This window comes from Euprymna scolopes, chromosome 25, assembly GCF_053919585.1.
Source record: "Euprymna scolopes isolate OS-2025 chromosome 25, ASM5391958v1, whole genome shotgun sequence".
Lineage (NCBI taxonomy): Eukaryota > Metazoa > Mollusca > Cephalopoda > Sepiida > Sepiolidae > Euprymna > Euprymna scolopes.
Genome location: NC_136506.1, coordinates 70,015,958 through 70,042,304, shown reverse-complemented (window position 1 = coordinate 70,042,304; position 26,347 = coordinate 70,015,958). Strand labels below are relative to the sequence as shown.

At 33.1% G+C, this 26,347-nt stretch overlaps 1 protein-coding gene across 1 annotated transcript in view; it reads left to right on the top strand.

The window, feature by feature from the left end:
• The window catches only part of LOC145247426 (elongator complex protein 2-like), a 70,025-nt gene that overhangs the window by 9,960 nt on the left and 33,718 nt on the right, over positions 1-26,347 (top strand). The window contains exons 5-10 of the mRNA XM_080109184.1: positions 2,782-2,862; positions 8,400-8,464; positions 11,177-11,243; positions 17,383-17,559; positions 22,778-22,873; positions 25,994-26,094. Coding sequence (XP_079965310.1) covers positions 2,782-2,862; positions 8,400-8,464; positions 11,177-11,243; positions 17,383-17,559; positions 22,778-22,873; positions 25,994-26,094 — 587 coding nt within the window. The remainder of the gene's footprint in view (positions 1-2,781; positions 2,863-8,399; positions 8,465-11,176; positions 11,244-17,382; positions 17,560-22,777; positions 22,874-25,993; positions 26,095-26,347) is intronic.

Genomic DNA, 26,347 nt, shown 5'->3' with positions numbered 1-26,347 from the left:
GATTACAATCAAGATATAATGCTACTAAACTTCATGTCTAGAATCCTTATTTCAATTTTGATCAAAATTCATTAAATCTGATTCCCATAGTCTGTGATGTGATACTAGGCAAATAACGCACCACCTTTTTTTTCTTTGCATCAAAAGTGTTGGAAAATATAAGTAAACTGGTGGTATTTATCCAATATTGCTTACATGGAGATTTATTGCTAAAGTGGAAGAGTCCTTAGTAAAAAAATAATTAAAAATATAATCATGTTTACAATTTTTGTGTCTTTGAAAGAAATATTAACAAAATTGAAATCGCAGAAATATTTCTGATTTTTGTAATTTTTTTTTTTCTTTTTAACTTGTAAATTTATTAATAACTAGGCATTGCCCAGTACTATATTTACGAGGTGTTTTCAATAAGTTTCTAGACTTTTTTGTATGGGCAGCTTTATTGATAGTATACATATAGAGCTCTAATTCCCTTTAAAGTAATCTCCTCTGGCTGCAATGCACTTGTTGTACCTTTCCAACAACTTCTGGAAGGCCCCATGGAAGTCCTCTTGTGTGAGCGTGTCAATGATCCTCGTCATAGCCTTTTTCATCTTCTAAATTATCTCCTAACGACAGCCTCTAAAGTTTTCCTTGAGCTTAGGGAAGAACCAAAAGTCACAGGGAGCAAGGTCTGGACTATAGAAAGGATGAGGAACTGTCTTGATGCCCATCTTGGTCATGACAATGTCTTTTTTTCTGATCTTCTCTGAACACCCTTGGGATAAACTTGACACAAATCTTCCACATCTTCAGTTCCTCATGAATAATTGTGTGTACAGTTCCCACACTGACATCAAACTGTGCACTTATTGTCTCTATAGACATTCTTTATTTGGCCAAATAACTCTGGCTTCCTTACTCCTCACAGACTTGTTGCTTTCCTTGAATCTCTTATGCCACTCAAAAACTGATGCTCGATTCATGCAAGATGGTCCAAAAGCAGTCTGAAGCATTTAATACGTTTCTGTGGCATTTTTTTCGAAGTTTGAAACAATTTTATTTCATATCATTCTTCTAAAGTCTCCTCACGTACAGATTGCATTTTTGAAATTCACCAGCTGAGACAATCAGGCTTTAGTAGGGTGTATTCCAATTCCTGCTGTAGCTGTTTAATTGAACCTGAAATCATAAAAATTGGTCAGTCATCTCATAAAATGTATAGCAATAACATACTGAATTTTCAAGAGTCTACGACAATTTTAAATGCCTGTACAAAAAAGTCTGGAAACTTGTTGAAGGCACCTTCATACTTGTTGGGTTTTTTAGCTTTCTTTTTTCTATACTATCTCATTTTATTGCTTTTTGTTTGTTTGTTTTTTTTTTCACAAAATATTTTTACTCCAATCAAAGGGAAGTAAATTGGCAATGGACAAATACATGCCCTCTTTTTAAAGCGTCAACCATTTTAAAATAATTCTTATTTAAACAAAGTATTTTCTGGAAGGTATTAATCCGAATTGCGTTTTATTCTTTTTAACAACATGGTGCAACGATCATCAAGAAGAACTGACAAACCGGAATTAAATATTGATTTAGTAGGAAGAAAGCTATTGATGACATAGAAACCATGAAGCAACTGAGGGTTCTTGTCCAGAATTCCTCCATATTAAAAAAAAGAGAGAAAAATCTGTGTGATGTATGTGACTGTAATGAAACAAAAATATAGTTTTCCAAAAATCACGTAAATTAATCAAGTAGTTTTATTTTTATAAAGAAAATCAATTTTTAAGTGATCATTGGTCAGTTGTAGGCATTACGATATAAATTTCGCAAGTTTGAATTGAGTCATCTCCCTTTTTTTCTGTTTTTTTAGATTGTTTTCAAAATGGCAGATAAAGCAGCTCCTCTTCTGTTACTCATAAAATTTGATTTCTTTATTTAAAAATAAAACTGATTAATTTATGCGATATTTTAAAAAAAAATTTTTTATTTGATATTTTCATTTCATCACATATCTGTTGATCATAGAGATTTTTCTTTCTTTTTTTTTTTTAATATAGAAGGAATTCTGGATAAAAATCCAACTGACTTTGTATATTAGCAGAAAAAATGAATGAAAAATTAAAATTAGGTGCTAATTAGAACAATTAAAATGAGACTCTTTTAACTACATAACTCAATCTCAGAACTAAAGTATATTTGGTGCTTGTGCTGTTTAGCAAAGGCATTAACAACAAAGATAAAGAAACGTCTCTATGATGTATGTGCCCATTATGGAATGAAGTTCTCATTTTAAAAATCATTAAATTTGATCAAATAGTTTTTTTTACAGAGGAAAATTAAATTTTAGTGAGACATCTTGGCAATTTCAGATATGAAAAGGGAGGTACTAGAAGAGGTAACTCCCTCTAATTCTTGAAGTTTGACAAAAAAATTTTTACAGTTTTGAATAATTTTAGGTATTCCTTTTTCTTTCTGTTTTTTTTTTTTTCTTTCAAAAAATCGTTTCAAAATTTATTAATAAAATTATTAGAACTTCATGGGCATTTTGACAAACTTCAAGAATTAAATAGTTATCTGCCATGGTACCCCCCAAACTCTTTTTGTAGCTGAAATTACCAAAAAAAAAATACTTGATCAAATTAAGGAATTCTTTTTGAGAACTTCATTCCCTAACAGGCACATACATACATCATAGAGATCTTTTTTATCTTCGTTTTTTAATATCTTTGCTAAACTGCATAAGCACTGAAAATTATACTCTGTATACATGTAATTTATTTATTTATTTTTTTTCAGATTTTACAAATATCCAAACTTTGTCATTTAAGAATGGTTTTGCTCTTGATGTTTCCTTGGTATCTGTTGAAAATTCTTCAGGTTGGTTTTTTTATTTTTTTATTCTAAATGAAAGAGAAAAAACTTTTGACTATAAAACATTTTAAAAATCACTAAATTATATATTTATTCATTTTATATATATAGTCTGGATAGGTTATCCATAAAAGAGAATCATCATGACGAAGAATAAGAGGAATATATATATATATATATATATATATATATATATATATATACAGATTGAAAAATGTGTGTATATATCTGAAATATATCTCTCTTTAAAAATAAATGTTTGTTTATTTTATAAAGGTTAAAAAAAAAAAATGTTATTTGGCTTTAAAGTGTTAAATGTAACATGTCTCTTATTTGATTTTCATATATATATATATTATCTTTAGTTTTTACTTGGTATTGTAAAATAAAATGTAATGTGAATTATTTTTATCCAAAGTTTATTTAGGTTTTAGCATGTTCTAAAATTTTCAAATTGCCTAAACCATATGACTTAATTCTCATGTAAATATGGTTTTGGCAATTTTCTCTATAAAAGCTCTGAGAGTCATAGTTTGCAATTTAGCATAGGATTCTCAACTGGGTAGAATGGAATTCCTGAATCTTGAAGTCAGGAAAAATTAAAATTTTAAAATTAAATGTTTCAGAATATTTTGAGATGATGATCAATAATTTGGATTATTTACGACTACTATTCTCATTTTGATATTTTCATAATTATCACAGCTGGTGAACTTAAAAAAATGCAATCTGGATGTGAAGACACTTTAGAAGAACGATATGCAATAAAATTTTGTTTTAAACTTGGAAAAAATGCCACAGAAATGTATGGAATGTTTCAGACTGCTTTTGGATCATCTTGATCAAGCATCAGTTTTGGAGTGGCATAAGAGATTTAAGGAAGACAGGGACTCTGTGAGGAACGGTGAGGTGTGGGAGGAGTAAGGAATTCTGAACACCAGAGTTGATTGGCCAAATAAATAATTTTGTGGATAAGGACCATCGTGTGTCTTGTTACGAGGGAGCATTTCTATAAAATAATAAAAAAAAAAATCAATAAAACGGTTTAAAATGTGTGCTAATGTATTCTAGGCACCCCTACTGATCAAACCTCCAAAGTTTTTAATTCCCGAGATAGTTTAAAAGCCAGAGTATAGTAATAGAAAGATTAGAAGGTTTTAGAAGTATCTAGAAAGCCCCAGAGGGTTCTGCAGTAATCTAGAATGGGTTAAGATGCCATATAAATTAAAGTGGAGAGGGAAACAGATCAGTTGGACCCGTCAAGATAACTCCGGTCTATGATTCAGGGATACATCCAACTGAAAGAATCCAAAGCACAAAAAGAAAAAAATACATTCCTCCAACCCACAGAAAGTTGCAGAAAAAGCGTTCTGGACTAGTGATAAATACAATTTTGAAATAATCTCATTGACCAGACTTTTAAAAGAAAAACCAAAAGAAATTTTTATAGACATTGAATTTTGTTGTTAATAGCGTGAATAATCACTAGAAGACTGGCCTGTAGCCGTTCTTAATTTGGACTTCCTCCCTTATCCTCTTTACCCTCCACCTCTTCATTCCAGTTGTCGACCTCATGTTTCAACAAGCCGTATTTTAATTTGTGATAGATAGTAGTAATCCAAAATAACTGTATTTTTGTTAACTGACCTTTTTTTTTTATTGTTGTAAATATTTGTGAATCACCTTATTTGTTTATTTTGTTATTGTTGAAAATAAAGGAAAATATCATATTCCGAAAAACCATATTTCATATCGTCCATATTTTTGAATGTAACAGTCTATAAAGACAATAAGTGCACAGTTTGATGTCAGTGTGGGAACTGTACACACAATTATTTGCAAGGAACTGAAGATGCGGAAGATTTGCTCAAAGTTTGCCCCAAAAGTTGCTCAGAGAAGATCAGAAAGAAAGACGTTGTCATGACAGCAGGGAGATGACCTAGCTGATCAATTCAGATCCCGCAGTTTTTGATGTTCTGGTGACCTGCGATGAGAGCTGAATCTACTGCTATAACCCACAGACTAAGAGACAGAGTTCCCAGTGGAAGCATGCTGGCACTCCCAGACCCAAGAAGGTCAGCTAGAGCAAATGCACCCAGAAACTTATAATGATCCCTTTTTTTAACAACACAAGCATGATCTACATGCACTGGGTTCCCACTGGACTGTCAGACAACAAGGAATACTATGTTTAGATTTTAATGGCCAGTGACTCCCTGTCTGAGAGTACATCTTTCAAACTGCTTGGCCAAATGTTCACAGGAAACATGAGTTGGAACAATTATATTGAAAAAATTGCCAGGGCCGCTGCGAAAAAAGTAGGCTTTCTCTACCGTGCTAGAAAACTACTGACACCTGAAAGTATCCTGTACCTCTATAAGGCCACCATTCACCCATGTATGGAGTATTGTTGTCACATTTGGGCTGGTGCATCTGCTATTTGTCTCTCACTCCTAGACAAGGTTTAAAAAAGAGTCGCCAATCTGATAGGCCCTGAACTGGCATCTTAGCTTCAGTCTCTGTCCCATCGACGAAACGTTGCATCCCTCTGCCTGTTCTACAAGTATTTTAATGTTGAATGCTCTGACGAACTGCAGACACTTGTGCTCCCACGACGTAGACACCCTCGACAAAACCAACAGGCAGCTAAATCCAACCCCCACACAGTAGAGATCCCTAGATGTAAAAGATCTTTCTACTCCAGTAGTTTCTTCCCCAGAACCGCTAGACTCTGGAATTCCATTCCAGGTTCCTGCATCCCTAACTGTACTGACATGCAGAAGTTCAAGTGCAACGTGAACCGCTGCCCAAATCCCAACATAGTGCCTCAGTAGTTGCTGCCCCTGATAGTAGCCCCCTACACCAAAGTGGCAATGCGCCTTGTTTGGGGTGAAAATGTAATTAAAAAAAAAAGGCCAGCACTCTTCAAATCGAGTCAGTTACAATTCCACCAAGGCAACGCACCAATCCACAGCTTCATCCATGTCACTGACTTTTTGACCAAGATGGGCATCGAAACAGTTCCTCACCCTCCCTATAGTCCAGACCTTGCTCCCTGTGACTTTTGGTTCTTCCCTAAGCTTGAGGAAAACCTTTTAGGCTGTGGTTATGAGACAATTGATGAGATGAAAGAGGCTGTGACGAGGGTCATTGACATGCTCACACAAAAGGACTTCCATGGAGCCTTCCAGAAGTTGTTGGAACGGTACAACAAGTGCATTGCAGCCAGAGGAGATTACTTTAAATGGGACTAGAGTTTCATGTGTGTGCTGTGAATAAAAGTGCCCATACAAAAAATATCTGGAAACTTATTGTAAACACGTCATTTGGATAGAAAAGTGTTTGAAATGATGGTGTGTTAGTAACAAATGAACCCGACATAAGGGATGCTTGGAAATTTCGTCTCCATTCAGTCTTGAGAGACAATGGATACCCCTTGTAAGGATAGCTGCACGTGTAATTGTGAAGTAAAGGTTGTGCAGTCTTTAACCACATATCTCCTCAATCAGCATTGCTTGATTCTTGTGGCAAGGAGATGTCCAGGACAACTGGAAATAATTTTTTACTGTTTTTTTCTTTTTTTTTTCCAAACAAGGCACAGTGACATTTGGAATAAAAGTCTACTATTTGGGACCAAATCTACAGGGATACTATGTAGGGAGTTGAGCAGCAAGATGTCTGTTCACATTACACTTGTGCATGTCGGTACAGTCAGGAAAGCAAGAGACTGGAAGAGAATTCTAAAATCTATCAGAGTGATGGAAGAAACTATTAGAATAGAAGGGTTTCCGGCATCTAGGGATCTCTACTGTGTAGGGGTGGGATTTTGCTGCTTGTCGGGTTAGTCAGGGGAAAAGTACTTACATCGAGGAGGGGGGGTACAAGTGCTTTCAGTTCATTGGAGCACATTCCATTAAAATACTTGTAAAACAGCCATAGAAATGCAACATTTCAGCGATGGGACAGAGGTTGGAATTTGGTAGAAAGTGTGGGACCTATTAGATTGGAGACTTTTTTTTTTTTTAATTTTTTTTTTGGACCTTAGCTAAAAATGAGTCTAGTGGCAGATGCACCAGCTCAGGTGTGGTAACAATACTCCATGCAATGGGTGAATGGTGGCCTTGGAGAGGAATAGGATACTCTAGTGTGAATAATTTTCTAGCATGGTAGAGAGAGCCCACCTTCTTTGCAATGTCCTCAATATATTTTTTCCAATTCATATTGTCTGTGAATGTTAAGCTGAGGATGTCAAGATAAGCAGAGAGCACATGCAGCACCTGGTATTCTCAAATGGTCGCCCATTTAGTACTGGCCAGGTTCAACGTTGCTTAACTTTGGTGATCTAACTGGAACTGATGTGTTAACATGATTGGAAATGCCACTAAAAAATTTAAAAATGCCTGGAAAACGGGCAAACGGAAGAGAGTTCCACAGGCGTGCAGTTCATAGAAAGAAGCTTTGTTCATGAAATGTGTGTTTTTATTTAGGCACAGATAAAGCGTGGGGAAAATTATTGATAGTGGTTTCAGCTAGACTAGTGTTTTTTGTGAAAGATTGGTGAGGAGGGGGGCCAGAAATTGGGGCTCAGATGAGCACTTGCCATGGAAATAACAATAAAACAGAGAAAGGCTCGCAACGTCTCTTCTGTGGGAAAGAGGTTGCAGGGAAACAAAAAGGGCATCCCCCCCACTAAACTACGAAGTCCATTTTGTACACTGTCAAGGCAGAATAAGCTGCTTCTAGCAGCTTGTCCTGCCCAGAGCTGGCAGCAGTACTCTATCCTTGGATGTACTTGACTTTTATATAGAGAATTGCATCAGCAGTAAGATATCTACTGGAGTGGAAGAAGGATCCCACCATTTTTCCAGCGACCTTGGCAACAGATTTGATGTACATGTTCCATTTCAGAATGCTTTTTTGTTGTTTTTTTATGTTTATGCAAAATGCGAACTGTGCTATTTTTTTTTTTTTATAGGATTTTCAAGTTTTATGGTATCTTTTGCTTATTAAATTGTTAGGTGAAAGTACAAAATAGTTATATAAAAAAAAGCTTTCCCCATGTTAAGAATATGTTTCTAAATCATGTTATTATTTTAGCACAGTCAGTGTCCTTTTTTTTTTCTTTTTTTTATTACTGAAATATAGTTTAAGTAAAAAAAAAAAGAAGTATAGCACAGTCCATATTTTGCATAATTACGAACATGTGTTAAAAATACCTGTACATTTTATATAATTGTTTTGATGAGGCAATGCTGTATTCTAGAAATGAAATATATATAATTGATACATCTTCCTTCAGATAATCATAACACAGGACATTCACTTAAGGTAAATCCAGAAGTTTATTTACAAAAGGTACAATACGAGAGTTTGTCTTGCTCTGTGTCTTCAAACTCTCTCATCCCAGAGGAGTATTTCTACAATGTCTGTCTTATTGTCCGGAGGGGGTGCTAGGTCATTCCATTATAACAATAATAATGCTTATTGATTATATGTGGAGGTCAACACTTTAATACTGACTTTGCAAATCTGATCTTTTGTAGGTGTCATTTTGGCTTGTGGCTGTGATGATCAGAAGGTCCATTTATACGTCTGGCAGTCGAATCAAGTAAGTATTGTTTGGTTTTATGTACATATTGTGAAACGTTGAAATTTTTATTACTTATATGTCTATTCTTATCACTTTCACTCTATCTTTTAAATCGCAAAGCTATTGGGCATTGCCTGGGATAAAAGTCTTACATATTTCTATTTAAACTTCTCTCACTCTTTTCTCATCCCCCATCTTCCCCACTCCTTTTTTCCACTCACCTTTCTTCTGTGCTCAGCCCATTCCTCTCTCTCTCTGGAAATACATAGTCACAAAGAACTCAAGGAATGAGTTGGTATAAGGGAATTAATTTTGTGAAAAAAAAAAATCAGTTACATCCTTTTAGTTAGTGGCTGGAAAATAGATCTGTCATCTTGACAAAATCTGCACCAGTACGGTCAAAGAATGAATGATTTTTTTGTAAATTTTAGATATTATTACTTCTACACAATGTTGTTCAAGAATATATCAACTTTGCAGGTCTTTGTTTTATAGTTTTTGACTTTTATCTGGACACATACACGCATAGCAGATGTTATTACTGTTGCATATTACAAAACAGATTTATTGTAACTGTCTGGTATGGCTGGACCAACAATGGCAAGTATGTGTGCATCTGTGTTACCACACTGAAATAATGTTATTTAGATAGCCATTCTTAACATGGGGAAGGTGTTTTCGAACTATTTTGTAATTTCACCTAACAATTTAAGAAGCAAAAATATACAAATTGAATTTAACTTGAAAATAATATTTAAAAAAAATAAAAAAATACAATAATTTGAATAATTTTCTGAGTGTTTTTAGTAGCACTTGGCATATTCCAGTAGTGATGTCAAGTGCCGGTTGAGCCCAAGCATACATTTACAAGAAACCCAGTTCAAGTATGCACCATTACCAACTTTTGGTTCGCACAATGCATTAACATCAACAATTAATTAGTAACCCCTCTCCCCGCTTTTCTCCAAATAAATCTTTCCCTATCCAAAAATTCAATCTGATGATGAAACACAAAACGGAGATTTATTATTTGTTTGTTTACAGTGTGCGCAGGTCAACCAGAAGAAACTAGTGTGGACCCAAAGTCATCTTTTATTTTGCTTATTTTCCAGGGTTCTTGAAACTTAATTGATACCAAACTATGTTATTGCAGATAAAATAATATTTCAAGTTTTAAGCAAACAAATATTTTTTCAAAATTTTTGAACTGAGGATTATCCAGATTACTATTTTAATCAGGTTATTTTTTTTTATGCAACTCCCAACCTTCTTGAAATATGTCTTTAGCTTTTGAGTCTTTCTCAAGGGTTTAGTTTGAAAAATTCTGTAGAGATTCCTGAATTCAATATAAAGATTCTCAAGTCTGATGCATCTAAAAGTGGTTGACGATTACATCAGTTGAAATAGTGTGTGTGTTTTGCTAGTCTAGCTGCATTGAAGAGCTGTGATACAGCAAAACAATCTGTGGATGAGTATATATATATATATATATATATATATATATATATATGATTGTAACGTCTTGTCAGACGAGTGCCACTCCCTCGGACACTTAAAGTCCATGAGCCCAAAGATGACTTCCATCGCCACAGGACCATTTTAATAGACAAATGCCTGAGGGAGTATCTATATACAGATGATGTAACAGAGTCTTAGCTTTGTACGACAGCTAAGTCTCTCTCTCTTGGTTCAAAATGTTGAGATCTAGCAACAAGCAAGAGCAAGATAGCCAGCAACAAGTTAAACTGCAGATCAGCTTAATGTGGGTACTGGTCTCCCGCTTTATGGTTTTTTAAATCAGAGATTTGCTTCTCCTAGAAAGGTTGCATTCACCACGGCTTACAGGAGCCCTCTCCACCCCAACACACACATACATACACACAAACACACGGTGCTAGTTGGCCGTTGACCCCGAAAAAGGGTTCATTTGCCTTAGACTAGACATATATATATATATATACACACACATGCCTACTCTAGTTGGGGCTCAAACGCAATGTACCATGAGGAAGCTTCATATATCTCCCTGCAGTGACTTAGCCCACAATACATTATAGTTTACATTGCACTGAAGAGAACTTAATGTTGATTTTATAAAATTATTTTTATATAATTGTTTAAAGTTTAAAATGGAATAGTCAAGTATCATGGTTCAATTGTGCTCTTAACAGAAACCTCCATCTTGAGCACAACCCTGTCATATAAAAAAAACTCATTGTTGATTTTATATGCTTATCTTTCTGCTTGTGTGGTAATAAAACTTCTCGAATATACTTGTGATGTTAGGCTGTATAAGGTGTTAACTTTGGTAAAAATCGCCTGTTCCTTCTTTCGTCGGATTATTTCGATTATCCATACTTATTGAAGACATTCCAATACAAAATCTATCTAAGAAGACTTTCAGGTGCAATAAAATATATTTGTGTGAAATTTCAGAAAAATCAACCCAGCCTTTTAGGAGCCCATAGGGAACAAACTCTCTCACACATATACACGCAGTTCCTTTTATATAATAGTATATAGATATACGAACCAAAATGAGAATAGTAGTCTGAACAATCAAAATTTGTTATTTATGCCTGAATTTCCACTTATAATCTTTTATGTCATATCAGCAACACTCGATTATCTCCCTTCACGTTGGTTGGACTGCCATAAATCATATTAACCTTCTTGCAAATCTTGTGGACTAATAAATGTATTTTCCATGTTTTTTTCTTTGTTTTACAGTTTGTCTCCTCCCTTGTCCTTTCCGGACATGAAGATTGGGTGCGAGGAGTTTGCTTTTGTACAGATGGTAGGTTGTCCTTACTTTTTCATTTTCAGTTATTTTTATTTATTTTTTTAATTTAAAATGTTGGTACTTGTATAGGAAGATTGAATATAAGTGTGAATAGATAATAAGTGAAGAAGTTGAAAAGTTGGTGCTTGTTTTAATTAATGCATTAGTGAAATATAACGGTTCAAAATAAAATAACAGCGTAGTAACTGTTTGTGGTGGAAATTTGGTATAATTGGATTATTTCTAAGGATGGTTCAATAAGAACTTGTTTATGTAAGATTTGAAGACGACTATTATAGTCAGCTGGAAAGCAGGCCAGTGGAACAGAATTTCTACAGGCAAGCAGTTCTAGGAAAGAAGCTTTGTTCATGGAATCTACATTCAGGTTTAGGCACCATTTAGGATAGAGAGAGTGGGAAAATTGTTGATAGTGATTTTGGCTAGATGAGCGTTTTTTGTGAAAGATCTACCACCAATATATATACTCCTATAAATTTAGGGTTTCTTGTGTATTGACATTCATATTAAAACTTGAACTTGAAGAGAGAACTTGAATGCCTACCGGAGAGAACTTGAATGCCTACTAGACACTATCCTCGAGTGTCTAAGGTCTCTCTGTACAGGGGTTTGTCAAGATAACCTGGCATGAGGATATTTTTCCCTAGAAGTAAACCCTGACTAAATATTCAAAATCACATTTTGTATTCGCAGCCCAAATAAGATCTCGTCACTACGGCTACCCCACAGCTTTTCCGAGGAATGGTGCACCTTCTCCAAGTGATATTACCTCAAGTAATAGCACGAAGCTGGATACTCCACCAGACTAGATAAATTCTTGTCCTGGAATCCAGTAAGACCATGAGACCAACATGAAAGATATACTACAACGTATAAAAAATGGTTAATTGGGGAGCGGAAAATTATGTTCTCAATTTCTTTACTAACTCAGTGCTTGAGAGATAAAGAACTTTAATGGAACATTCGAATATCTATGTATCTCATATAGACTTCAAGTGTTAGCCCCTGGTTGTGGGCCCCTTGATTTCTGAGAACTTCGACTGAAGTAAAATAAAACAAAATTAAAAACCTTTTTATTTTCTATTTATTTAAAAAGAAAATACAACTTTGTTATATATGGGTCGTGCAGTTGCATCCATCTACAAAAAATCTAGCTAATTTGCATATTCTTTTAAACCTTCATTTTAATTAATTCCCTATTAATTTTTTTTTCGGTTTACTTATGGGATGATCATCTTTAGTTAACTGTTACGTGTAATTATATTCATACAGATATTCTACATGATTTATACTTGCATAATATTTGCATAAAAAGCTTATAGTAAACAGAAACCACTTTCTATATATATTTATTTGTTTAAAAAATTTTGCCTACCAAACTCCTCTGTTAGTTTTTTTGTTCTACAGACATGAAACTTAATATATAGGGTATTCGAACACATATGAAACTTCATATTAAAGTTTTAGCTTGGGAAAATCTGTGTGAAAATTAAGGAAATGGAATTTGCCAGCTGAAGGTTGAATGATGGCATTACGAATATTCATGCATAACGTAATAGCTATTGGTTTTAATTTTTAGCCTTGCTGCAAACATGTCTTCATAGCAAAGGAAAAAGTAAATCGTAAGCTAAAGGTTTTGGTTTTGATTCTGGTGCATGAGTCATTTTTTAAAAACTTTTTAAATCATTACTATATATTGAATTCAATAAAATATAATAATAAATATGAAATCTGCATTAAACAAAATATATTTAAGCATATTTTATGACTGGGCAATACTGGGTGGCCTGCTAGTGTATGTATGTATATATATATATATATATATATATATATATATATATATAAATCAGGACAAAACTGTTTGTGTAAAACAAAAATTCCAGAAAATTATCAAGTAAAATTTTAATAAAATTATTTTATTATTCATAGTCTGAAGAACAAGATTTCATATTAAAGGAAGGGAGATAATCTATGAGATGCTGGCTTAAAGACGCATAATGAAAATATGAGTAAGAAATGAATTTTATTCATTACTAAAATTCTGCTGGATAATTTTCGATAATTTATGGTGTACATAAATTTAATAAATAAAAAGTGCTTTTTTGTTAGAAATTCGAAAATTTAAATATTGAATTTTAAGTAAAACCAACAGTATTTACTTGTCATATCGCAGTCATGAACATATCCAAAAATTACAAAAATATTAATTATCAATGAAAATAGTTTTCGAAGACAATTAGCAAAAACTGAGTTTGGCTAAATAAAAAAACTGGAGAATTCAAATCGTAACAAGGGAAGTCATTATTTTCTGAAAATTTTATAAATTTTAGGCCAATTTAATAAAACTCAAAATTTCACTAATTGCCTTTGAAAACTGTTCTCATTATTGAGTAATTTTTTATTTTGTTTTTCGTAATTTTTTAATATATTTATTATGACAATTAAGTAGATACTGTTTGTTTTACTTGAAATTCAATATTTCGATTTGCCAATTCCGCTATTATATGGAGAAGTGCCAAGACACATAAATGAAAATATGAGTAAGAAATGCATTTTATCCATTGCTAGAATTTTGCTTGATAATTTTCCATAATTTATGGTGTACACAAATAGTTTTTCCACTATTTTATCTTGAACTGCTACATTTCACATCAGAACAACCACTGAAAATTCAGGTTTGTATTGCTATACACATAGATTCGAAAATGTTGTCAAAAAACAAATACATAACAAATAAATGTTATCAAAGGCAAGATAAGTTACTTTTCTACCTAACTGGATAATTTTCTAGTGTTTTTATTTAATGTAACGTGTTTATTCAGTTAAAAACACAGTGTTTACTGATGTATTGGAAAGTTTAAAATGGCGCCGGACTCTGAACATGGTAAGTTTGGGAAAATGAGTTAAAAATTAAAAAAATATACAAAATACTGTTAGAAATTCGCTCAAAATATGTTACTGTGACATAGACTGACATATATTTGGTGGGTTTTTAATAGTATTTTGTATATTTTTAATTTTTAACTCATTTTCCCAAACTTACCATGTTCAGTGCCATTTTCAATTTTCCAATACATCGGTAAACACTGTATGTTTCGTTTTTCAAGCTGAATAAACATGTTACATTAAATAAAAACACTAAAAAAATTATCCAATTAGGTAGAAAAGTAACTTATCTTGCCTTTGATAACATTTATTTGTTATATATTTGTTTTCTTTGACAACTTTTTAAAATCTATGTGTATCGTAATACAAACCTGAAAATTCCATCACCAGTTACAGAGCTAGAACTAGGGCTATGTTTCAGGATATAACGTCATGGCAGAAAGTCTTAAGTAATATGTAGTGAAGAAAGTAACAGAATTTTTATTGTTAGCAGACAACTTGATTTTGTTCAGATGCTTATTCAGAGCTCTACGGAAAAATTTATCTTCAGTTGACCTTTGACAACTAAACATTCCCAAATAGAAAAGTTACTAGCCAAACCCACATGATTTTTAGAATATGACATCTTCGTTCTGTGACGAGTATGTACATCATAAAGATTTTTTTTTTGTATTTTTTTAATAAGTGCAATTCTAAATATACACCAAATTTTATGTTGAGACTTGAACGTATAAACGTTTCAATTTCTTCAAATGTTTTTTAAACAGCTTTCATTGAAAAAAACTTTTTATTGTTTTAATAATTTGACTTTTTTCGTTTGATTAAAAAAAAAAAAAAAAAAAAAAAAGTGGGGTTGAAAAGATATTTTTCACTCAGTAGTGAGCTTTGGAATATTGTCAGTGAAAGAAATACAATCGCTAAAAGATAAGCGTTTCATTATTTGTAGTCGCCACTTAGAAAAATCACTCGTAAGTGGGACTGTTTCAGTCGCAATGTAGAGCCCTGTTATTTCGTTCACCCATCATTCTAATGATTAGGCGTTATGTGCTGTAGGAGAATAAAACATAAAAATGCATGAGACGTCGAGCGGCTATGTTGTTGGCATTTCTTTTTCTTTATTATTGCCTCTTAAAGAATTGAAGGAAAGAGGAAGATGCAGACACTTCTGCTGTTATATCGCCACTACAGACCTTCCGACAAGTAGCAAAATTCCACCCCTTCACTGTTGACGTCCCTAGATGCTGGAAAGCCTGCTGTAAAAGCTTCTTCCCTCAGACTGCTAAACTTTGGAATTCTCTTCGTGTTCCCTGCTTCCCCCGACTGTACTAACCTGCAGAAATTTAAATATGTGAACAGACATCTCACTTCTCAATTCTCCACAGGCCACTCTTAGACATAATCCCCAATAGTAGCCTCTTAGATTTTAAGTAGAAATACATCTGGTTTGGAAGTGATAAAAAACTAAAAATTATTATTCTGTCACGATTTCTTGGATTAGTTATTGTTTGCAACATTAAATACATTATTCTTGTTTAATTCACAGCCGTTAAAAACATTTCTATTTCTTACTAGCAGTTCAGCCCAGCTTTGCTCAGGCCCAATGTGCTGTTCATAACTTTATGTGCGTATGTATATATATATAAGTTTAACTCATGTCCAGGTAACCTACATCTAAAATTTCAAGTGTTTAGACCCAAAATTGGCAGAGGAGTTTGGTAGAGTTTGCAAAGGTCAACTCTTTCAACTTTGACCTCTTGGGAGCCAAATTTTCACTCAAAATCTGATTAAAAAGCTTGTTGCTTGTCTGAATACCCTTCATGTAAAATTTCAAATGTTTAGACCCAAAATTGGCTGAATAGTGTGTTAGAGATTGCAAAGGTCAAATCTTTTGAACTTTGTAGCCCTTGGCAGACAAATTTTTGGCCCAAAACTGATTAAAACGCTTGCTCTATGTTTGAATACACTTTATGTAAAATTTCAAATGTTTAGACTAAAAATTGGCTGAGTAATTTGGTAGAGAACGCAGAGGTCAAATTTTTTTAACTTTGACCCCAATGTTGACCACTTAACATTTTATTGTTTTGCGCTCAAATCAAATTAAAGTTTGATCCATGTCCAAAATTTCAAGTGTTTAGACTCAAAATTGGCAAAAGAGTTTGGTAGAGTTTTCAAAGGTCAAATCATTGAACTTTGACCTCTTGACAGCCAAATTTCTAGCCGAAAACCGATTAAAAAGATTTTCCCAAATCTCAATACCCTTTATGTCAAATCTCGAGTCTGTAGACTGAAAACTGACAGAATAGTTTGGTAGGGAAATGTACACACACACACAGATAATTTCACTTTTATAGATATACTTGTATTTCATCCCGGCGTTGCTCGGGTGTTTGGAGGTGTATGCTGAGAAAAGAAAACAAAAAAAGGGTCAATTTTTTTTTAAACTTTGACCCCCTATTATGACCTCTTAAAATTTATTGTTTTGGGCTCAAATCAAGTTATTAAGTTAGATCCATGTCCAAGGAACCTATATCTAAAATTTCAAGTGTGTAGACTCAAAATTGTTGGAGGAGTTTGATAGAGTTCTCAAAGGTCAAATCGTTGAACTTTGACCGCTTAACAGCGAAATTTCTGGCCGAAAACCGATCCCATCGATTTTCCCAAATCTCAGTACCATGTATATCAAATTTCGAGTCTGTAGACTAAAAATTGACAGAGTTATTGCGTAGGGAAATGTACACAGACAGACACACAGACATGTTCACTTTTATAGATATACTAGCATGGGTGCCCGGTGTTGCCCGGGTGTTTGGAAGTGTATGCTGAGCGAAAAAAAAAAAAAAAACACTCAATTTTTTTAACTATGATCCCTTAACATTTATTGTTTTGGGCTAAAATCGAGTTATTAAGTTAGATCTATGTCCAAGGACCCTATGCCTAAAATGTCAAGTGTTTAGACCCAAAATTATCGGAGGAGTTTGGCAGAGTTCTCAATGGTCAAATCGTTGAACTTTGACCCCTTAACAGCCAAATTTCTGGCCGAAAACCGATCACATAGATTTTCCCAAATCTCAGTACCCTGTATATCAAATTTTGAGTCTGTAGACTAAAAATTGACAGTTATTGCGTACGGAAATGTACACACACACAGACATGTTCACTTTTATAGATATATATATAGATAGATTAATTGGTGAGATGTGTACATGAAAGAAATCTGCTAAATGAATGAGGATTTTTCTATTCTTTTCAGATGAAGGGGATGTTCTGCTTGCCAGTTGTGGACAAGATTTTGCTGTTCGTATTTGGCGCATATCACCTGAATGCAAAGACAATGACATTGCTAATTCTGAAGAAACGGACACTCCCAGTCTTCTTCTCGATGAAAACCTCAAAATGAAAGGGAAAGTTTTGAATTTCAAGACAAAAGGTATTTCGGAATTTTTTTTCTTGAGATTATGATTTCTTTTTATTGAATACTAGCAGTTCAGCCCGGCTTAGCTCGGGGCTATGTACTGTTCATAACGTTATGTGCATATGTACATATATATTAAAAAGTTTGACTCGCGTCCAGGTAACCTACATCTAAAATTTCAAGTGTTTAGACCCAAAATTGGCGAAGGAGTTTGGTAGAGTCTGCAAAGGTCAACTCTGTAAATTTTGACCTCTTGGCAGCCAAATTTTCGCCCCAAAACTAATTAAAAAGCTTGCTGCATATCTGAATACTCTTTATGTAAAATTTCAAATGTTTACACCAAAAATTTGCTGAATAGTTTGCTAGAGACTGCAAAGGTCAGATCTTTTGAATTTTGACCCCTTGGTAACCAAATTTTTTGCCAAAAACTAATTAAAACGTTTGCCCTATGTCTGAATACACTTTGTAAAATTTCAAATGTTTAGACTAAAAATTGGCTGAGAAGTAAAATTTTTTTAAACTTTGATCCCAATTTTGACCCTTAACATTTATTGTTTTTAACTCAAATCAAATTAAAAAGTTTGATCCATGTCCAAGTAACCTACCTCTAAAATTTCAAATATCTAGACCCAAAATTGGCAGAGGCGTTTGGTAGTTTTCAAAGATCAAATCATTGAACTTTGACCCTTTAACAGCCACATTTCTGATTTGATTTCCGATTAAAAAGATTTTCCCAAATCTCAATACCCTTATGCCAAACCTCGAGTCTCTAGATTGAAAACTGACAGAGTAGTTCAATAGGGAACACAGAGATACACAGACAATTTCATTTTTATAGATATATAGATTTTTTTACAAATGGAGATAATCCAGTCTGTATTTTTTTTATAACATTTCTCAGCCTTCAGGCTGAAATGAAAGTGTAGTATCTCAATCCCTATTTCTTTTTGCTATTGTTCTCTCACTTAAATCACACTCCCATTTAGAGATTGATCTGTTTTTTGATTCTGAATAAACCGAAAAACAGAAATTGAACACAATTATGCGTTCACGTTTGAATCAGTTTTACATGGCCATGATGGTTGGATATACAGTGTTCATTGGCATCCAACAATCAAAACAGGTAAGTTTAAAATGGAAAGATAGTTAGGTGTTCCTGGCTTAATGGATCCTGATGAAATAATCTAAATCTATACATTTCATGTAATAATAAAAACATTGCATTGTAGATGGAGAAACACAAATTTTCTTACTGTTTTATTTTCTCGGACTAGCTTTTCTGACCCAGCATTGCTTATATTTTCATGTTTATATAGCATTGCCAAGGAAAATTGAGAAAAATAAGAACTGTTTATCTCTTAACTTCAAAAAGATAATAGTATTTATGGGGAAGTCTGTTTTAATGAAGGATATGTGTAGTTGGATAAAGTATGTAATTGATGAAATAAATAAATAATTCAATTTCAATGTCTTGCTAATTTTTTCTAAATTCTAATTTTATATTTTTTTGCAAATAAATAATTCAAAGTGTAGTATGTGTTCTGTTCTTAGTCACTGAAGAAATTTTACTCTTGCATAATTTGACCCAGCTCCTTAGGCTTTGCCATCAATTATGGTTTAGGCTCAATCGGCAGTCACCGGATTATATCGAGCAAAGTAACAAACACAGACAAATTTCAAAACCGGAAAAAATCGAAATACAATAAATAAAAAATAACAAAAACCTACTGTTATCAGTGAAAATGTGTGTCTGTGTACATTTCCCTATCAAATAACTCTGTCAATTTTCGGTCTAAAGACTCCAGATTTGACATAAGGAGTATTGAGATTTAGGAAAATCTTTTTAATCGGTTTTCGGCCAGAAATTTGTCTTTCAAGGGGTCAAAATTTAACGATTTGACCTTTGAAAACTCTACTAAACTCCTCCACTATTTATACATAATGGGGACTTAGATATGCGGCAAGCATTTTAATCAGTTTTGGGACGAAAATTCGGCTGCCAAAACGTCAAAGTTGAAAGAGTTGACCTTTGCAGATTCTACCAAATTCCTCCGACAATTTTGGGTCTAAAGACTTGAAATTTTAGATGTAGGTAACTTGGACATGGATAAAACTTTGTATTTTGATTTGAGACCAAAATAATAAAATAATTAAAAAATTACATTTTTTATACAAAAAACAAAAAAAACAAAAAAAATGTTGATTGATTGTTTCAACACTTGACCAACACTCGTCTTAATCAGGTGATTGCCGTTGTACTTGAGTCATAATTGATGGAAAATCCCAAGGATCCGGGTCAAATTCTGCAAGAGTACTGAAGAAAAGAAATCCTTCTAGCAATTTTTATTTTCATCCCAATCCTCTTTTGGGAGCTGGATTTTTTTCCCATAATAAAAACCTCATGCTGAACTCTGCCATTATACGGAGGCAAGTAAATAGACACAAAATATTACTAGCCTAAATAACTTGGTTATCTGGGAGTTATATTATTTTTTTTTTGAATCCTTTGAAATGAGGCTTCATTTGTGTATTCATTTGGGACCTGTGGCGCAGTGGATAGAAGCATTGAGTCTGTATGGTTCCAGGTGAGCATTGTTTAAAGATAGCAGTTTCAATCCTACTCAAGCAAGCCAGAGGATTAGTTGGACAAAACATGGTGAGACAGCAACAACTATGGAAGGCAGTACTTACTGTGGGTACAATTACAAGAGTCAGCATTTCTACCCCGTCCTGGTTAATCACTTGAAGGAGGCCAGAGGATGATGAAACAACAATTATGAAGATGAGGATAACAGCCCGCAAAAAAACGAATGCACATACCTGAGAGTTGTCTTATCAAAAGGACTGAATCAGCATTAAATGACTCGAAATTGATTTGTACAATCCATAATACAATCAAACTCAATAATCACGTTCTTTCTTTTATCTTTAAGCCATCTCCACACTCTACGAAGCAAAAGAAATTTTTTTATTTTTGTTCTTTTACATATGCTTCCACAGAATTCTATTCAAAATAATAAAAACCATATGCTAAGTGTAACATAGCGCGGACGGCTATATGCGAATGCATGCGAAATGATCTCAGCAGTAAAGAAGAAAAACATTATAAAAAGTAGAAAGAGGACAATCACGAGATAGACGCAGAACACAGAACGAAAGAATGTCTGAGATCACATGAGAGAAGATGATTACATGGGTGACGTCACGGTCATAACACTGAGGAAATGTTGTTGCAAATAAACAGCGAGTTAAAGTTCTTCTTTCATATTCTTTGTCTCGTTTGCGACTGAAGCTACGTGTTGGTTCCCTATATACAATGTTACATAGGGGGAAACTGTGATTTCTTCTTACTAAAGAGCTCAACTCATGGATGAGAAGCAAGTGTATGTGTGTGTGTGTGTGTATATATATATATATATATATATATATATATATAAAGTATGAACAAATGATTAATAAAATATGTTAAAAAACATCTTGAAAAAGAGTTAAAAACATATTTAATTTAAAAAAAGGAAACACAAGATAAGTGGATAGTCCTTAATCCGCGGAGTTTCAAAGAAATACTCTCCTTCTCTTTTTATTATATTTTTAAAGTGATGATTGTGTAGTTCCAACAAGAGAAAAAAAATGTATATTTAAAAGAGGCAGAGGTGTGTGAGTGTATGTATATATGTATGCTCCTACATATATTTCTGTGTATATACCTATGTGCGTGCATGCGTATGCGTGTGTGTATGTATATGTATGTATGTATGTGTGATTGTGTGTTATACATAGGGAAAGAAAGTCATAAAAAAAAACATGAAAACCTTCACCAAATGAACCAAAAGCCTCCGTTTGAACTTAACCCTGACTGGACACTACCAACACTTACTGTTGGGGACAGAATGTCTGAGACCACATCACTCTGTAAAACACATTTAGTATCAGCAGATGTAAAAATAACATTTCAAACTCTCATTTAAAAAAAACTTTTTACGAAAATATCTGAAGAGAGCGAAACAAAGCTTGAAACGCGTTATAAAAGTATTTTAAAATAAAAATATGATAAAAGGCTGAAAAAAAAACACAATTGTTGATGGCTACACTCTTTTAAATATATATATGTGTGTGTGTGTGTATATATATATATATATATATATATGCACACACACTTGCTCCTTTCCCAGAGCAAGTATCCTTGTGTATATACATATGTATACATGCACGTTCGCTTCTAATCCATTGTTTAATTATCACTACACTGATGACTGCATAAACATGAAACATTGGTGTCTGTAGGTATATAAATAATTATTAGTATTTATTTAATAAATATAGTGCTAAAGCCATTTTAAGAAATTTAAGTTGAGTTCTGTTTAGGTAATTAAACAAAAAGCGGTCAACTTTAGCGCAAATGCAACATTCTGACATTGTGGGTGTTGAATACTCTCTGACTGTTTACTATGAATGTTCACTGATTTGGCATTTATGCACACTTAATTTCCTTCAATTCTTGTGTTGATTGTCAGTAGCCTTGAGCTAAGATGTTAGCCTACAAAATCAAGGGTGATTTTGTGACTAGGTTCGAATCTCCCAACCAACAGTACTTATCAGTTTCTACACTGTTGATTGCATAAGCATGAAACACTATGTATGAAAATAATTATTAATATTTAAAATATATAATCTGATGATAAATCATAAATGACAAAACATGTGTCTGTGGATTATCAAATTTGGAAAATATATATATGTTGCTCCCCATTTAACGGCATCACATTAGTAAAAGGAAAATTCTTCCTAACTAGCATTAAGGTAAAAATGCTCGTTTGTATAAATAAGTGAATCTGTTCAAAAAGTATCACAAACAGAATAAATAAATGACATCTAAAAAAAAAATAATGTGGTACATACCAGTACCAGCACTAGTGTGAGAGCTTTAGGCTGTAGGTTCTAGGGTCATGGTTTCAAATCTTGCTAGTTTCAGCCACACTGATAAGTTGTATATGACGAAACATGTGTTTGTGGATAATTAAATTTAATATATATATATTAGTGTTGAGATGATTAATTGGAATTGAGAATCATAAGAATTGGAAATTGTACGGTATCAGTATTGGAAAAGTACAGAAGAATTTAAAGTGTATTTAAAAATTTGATTTTAATGTTTGATGGGTACATTTGTTTAAAAAAAACATTTTTTAAGTCAGAAATGTATTTTCTCTAATTGTATTTTCATCTTCTACAGAAATTGAACACAATTATGCAGTCACGTTTGAGTCAGTTTTACATGGCCATGATGGTTGGATATACAGTGTTCATTGGCATCCAACAATCAAAACAGGTAAGTTTAAAATGGAAAGATAATTAGGTGTTCCTGGTTTAATGGGACCTGATGAGATAATCTAAATCTATACATTTCATATAATAATAAAAACATTGCATGGAAGCGGAAGAAACACAAATCTTCTTACTGTTTATTTTTTTTTTCTCTAATATAACGGACTAGCTTTTCTGACCCAGCATTGCTTATATTTTTTGTCAAGGAAAATTGAGAAAAATAAGAACTGTTTATATCTCTTAGCTTCAAAAAAATAATAGTATTTATGGAGAAGTTTGTTTTAATGAAGGATATGTGTAGTTGGATAAAGTATGTAATTGATGAAATAGATTGGAATTTCCATTTCATTCTGTGAATAACATGAATTTAAAAAAATTGGCGTGCTTTACTTGTCTCAAGGGGAAATTGTATATAATTTCTTTTTAAAAATTATTACTTTTAGAACTACTTTACTTACTGGACTGTTTTGCATACTGGTGAGAATATTTACTAATAGGCTGGGAGATTAGAGTTCAATCTTTGGTAGTCATACCAAAGACTTAAAAAAGGCACTACTTGGAGACCCCCTTATTAAACACTCAGCATTATAAGAGCATGTGAAGTAATTCTGAGGATGAAGTAGTACCCTCTCCTACACTTTGGTGTAAAATCTAATACAAAAGGAACCATTGGGTTTTCCTCGGCCATTTACTTTTTTTTTTTTTTTTTGTATAATTTGGGGGATTTCTTTAATCACCAGAGATTGTTTGCTGACAGAAACAGCTGTTCATCTCTCTGACATAAGTATTTTGCTTATTGGATAGTGATGTTTAATTGTGAATTTGCTTGGAGGTTTCTGTCTTCTTCTCATCATTGCAATAATGGAACAAAATAACAGAAAAATGTTGACAAAATTTTTGCTCAATGGCATCGTCATGCTTTTTGATGTTTTATTCTTTTACACATTACATGAGCTTCCCCTTGTTCGCTCCCTGGGGTGGGGGGAGATTCACAAAACAACAGCTTTGGAAAAAAAGACGAGGATCTGCAGTAGAAATGAGATTCTTCAGGGTAACCCTTCAGATCTCCTTTAGAGAAAATCTCGATTTTCAAATATATTTATAACGAGCACCCCACCCTCCACCCTGAGCAGCAAGTGAACTATCTGTAGCCTTCTTGGCAGAAAGACAAAATTTTCATTTCACATTTTAGTAATATTGAGAAAAACAAATTAATGAGAATCTGACAAAGTTTTTTTGGAAGGTTATCCGTTTCTTTTTTTTTTATTTTCTTAAAACAAAAACAATAAAAAATACAAACTTCATCAATTTATGTGATTTTTGGAATAGGACATCTTCGTTTTTTGTTTTTTATTTTTTTCATGAGTCATTTCGAGTTATATTACAAACATTTTGACTGATGTAACCTCTGACCTTCTTCAGGTATACCTTGTTGATCTCAGAAATCTTTGTTTTAAACCTGGGAATTTGCAGGAACCCATGGTGTAACGGATGAAGTGCTAGGTAAAATTCAGTTCTAAGTGAAATGCTTCATGGGTCGAAAGTCCAATCCTCAGTGTGGACTATACTAAGAATACAATTGAGAAGTATTTTAGACTTCTACCCGTTTATGGCTGACAGAACGAGAGCATACTACCCATATGGTTTTTTTTTTGGGGGGGGGGCTTATTTAGAATTACTTTTAGTTAACAAAAATACAGATAAATCTCTGATATATGTACTCATCACGGAACGAAGATGTCATATTCCAAAAATCACGTAAATTGATAAAGTTTGTATTTTTTTATTGTTTTTGTTTTAAGAAAATCAATTTTTATATTTGTAAGGATGAGTCTGAGAACAGCCATATTGTTTTAAATTTTCCCAAAATTCAAGGCTGACAATTCAATTCAGAGATTTTGTTTGTATTCAAGATAATTAAAATTTTTAAATTGCTAAAAAATGTAAAATTTGATTTTTTGGATGAAACAAAAAAAAAAGAAAATCTTGATCAATTTATTATAGTTTTTGAAATATGACATTTTTTTCCCATGATGATTCTGTACATTGTAAAGATTTTTCTGTATTTTTGTTTTTTTATCAAGTGTAAGTCTAAAGGAAGCACCTTTTTTATGGAAGTCTTTCAAGACAAGACGTGAAGTCACTTGATGTAAGGAGTTAACAAGAACAAAATAAGATGATCGCAAACACAGGGAATGCCTACTTACCCTAGTTTTTAAAAGATCAAGAGAAAAACAGCCAGCAAGTACAGAGTTCTGTAAGCTAGTGATTCTTGGAAAGAAGCTACTGGAATAGAAAGCTGCATTACAATTTATGAAAACTGCAAATTGATGGAGAGCACTAGACCAGCGAGTCAAACAAAAAGACGCAGATCAGACAATTCTAAAGAACACATGCCATAATAGTATTTATTCTAAAGACAGATTAGCAACATCACATCTGTGAGAAGTTGCAGAGAAGAAGAAAGAGAGGAGGAGGCAATTAAATTTCAGATATGTACCTTATCAGGAACCTTCAGATGGGCTAGAGATTCATCGGCCCAAATATAACAACAAATTAAACTCTGGTCCATCGTGAAAGAAGATCTGAATGCTACACCAGCAGAAATGGTTTTTGGAATCACTCTTTGCCTTCCAGGTGAATTTTTCAGTCGACAGGTCCATACCCGCAGTCACCTCTGGTTATGCTGACCGTTTGAAACTTACAATGTCTCAAGTGATGTATACTCCATCGCGCTCTGTCACTTCCAAACAATGCTACCCACCTGATCTCCATTCATGCAAGTGCATCTTCAAAATTCTGTTCAGATTCCAGAGTTTGATGAGATATACCTGAAGAGGGTCAGAGATTACATCAACCCAAATGTAAAAATAACACAAAAGATGAGAAAAGTAGTTTAAAGAATCCAAATAATATGCAGAATTATTGCTTAGTAAACTCATTGTATATAAGAATAAAAGACAGAAAATTATTGTAAGACTTTTGGAACAGTTTTTTTTTTTTAATGAATAATTCTTTTAATAGATAATTTTTTAATGAATAATTTTTTTAATAGATAATTTTTTAATGAATAATTTTTTTAATAGATAATTTTTTAATGAATAATTTTTTTTTCTTTTTCTAGAAACAGGTTGTCATCAACCGATGAAGCTGTTGACTGCCTCAATGGACAAAACGATGATCATTTGGTCTCCAGATGAAGAGGCTGGTGTTTGGGTAGAACAAGTCAGTACGGCAAAACACTTGCCAGCATTATTTATCATTTGGTACTCGCGCAGAATAGGGACATGAACAAAACAATTTCTTTTTTTTTTTTTTTTTTTTTTTTTTCAATGCTGACTAATATGAAAACTGTATTTAAAAAAAAAAAAAATTTTTTTTTAAAGTTGAATGAAAACTGTATTTAAAAAAAAAAAATTTTTTAACTAAAAATGATGACCACTGTTTAAAACCTTATTGTAAAGTACTTGTGCTGTTT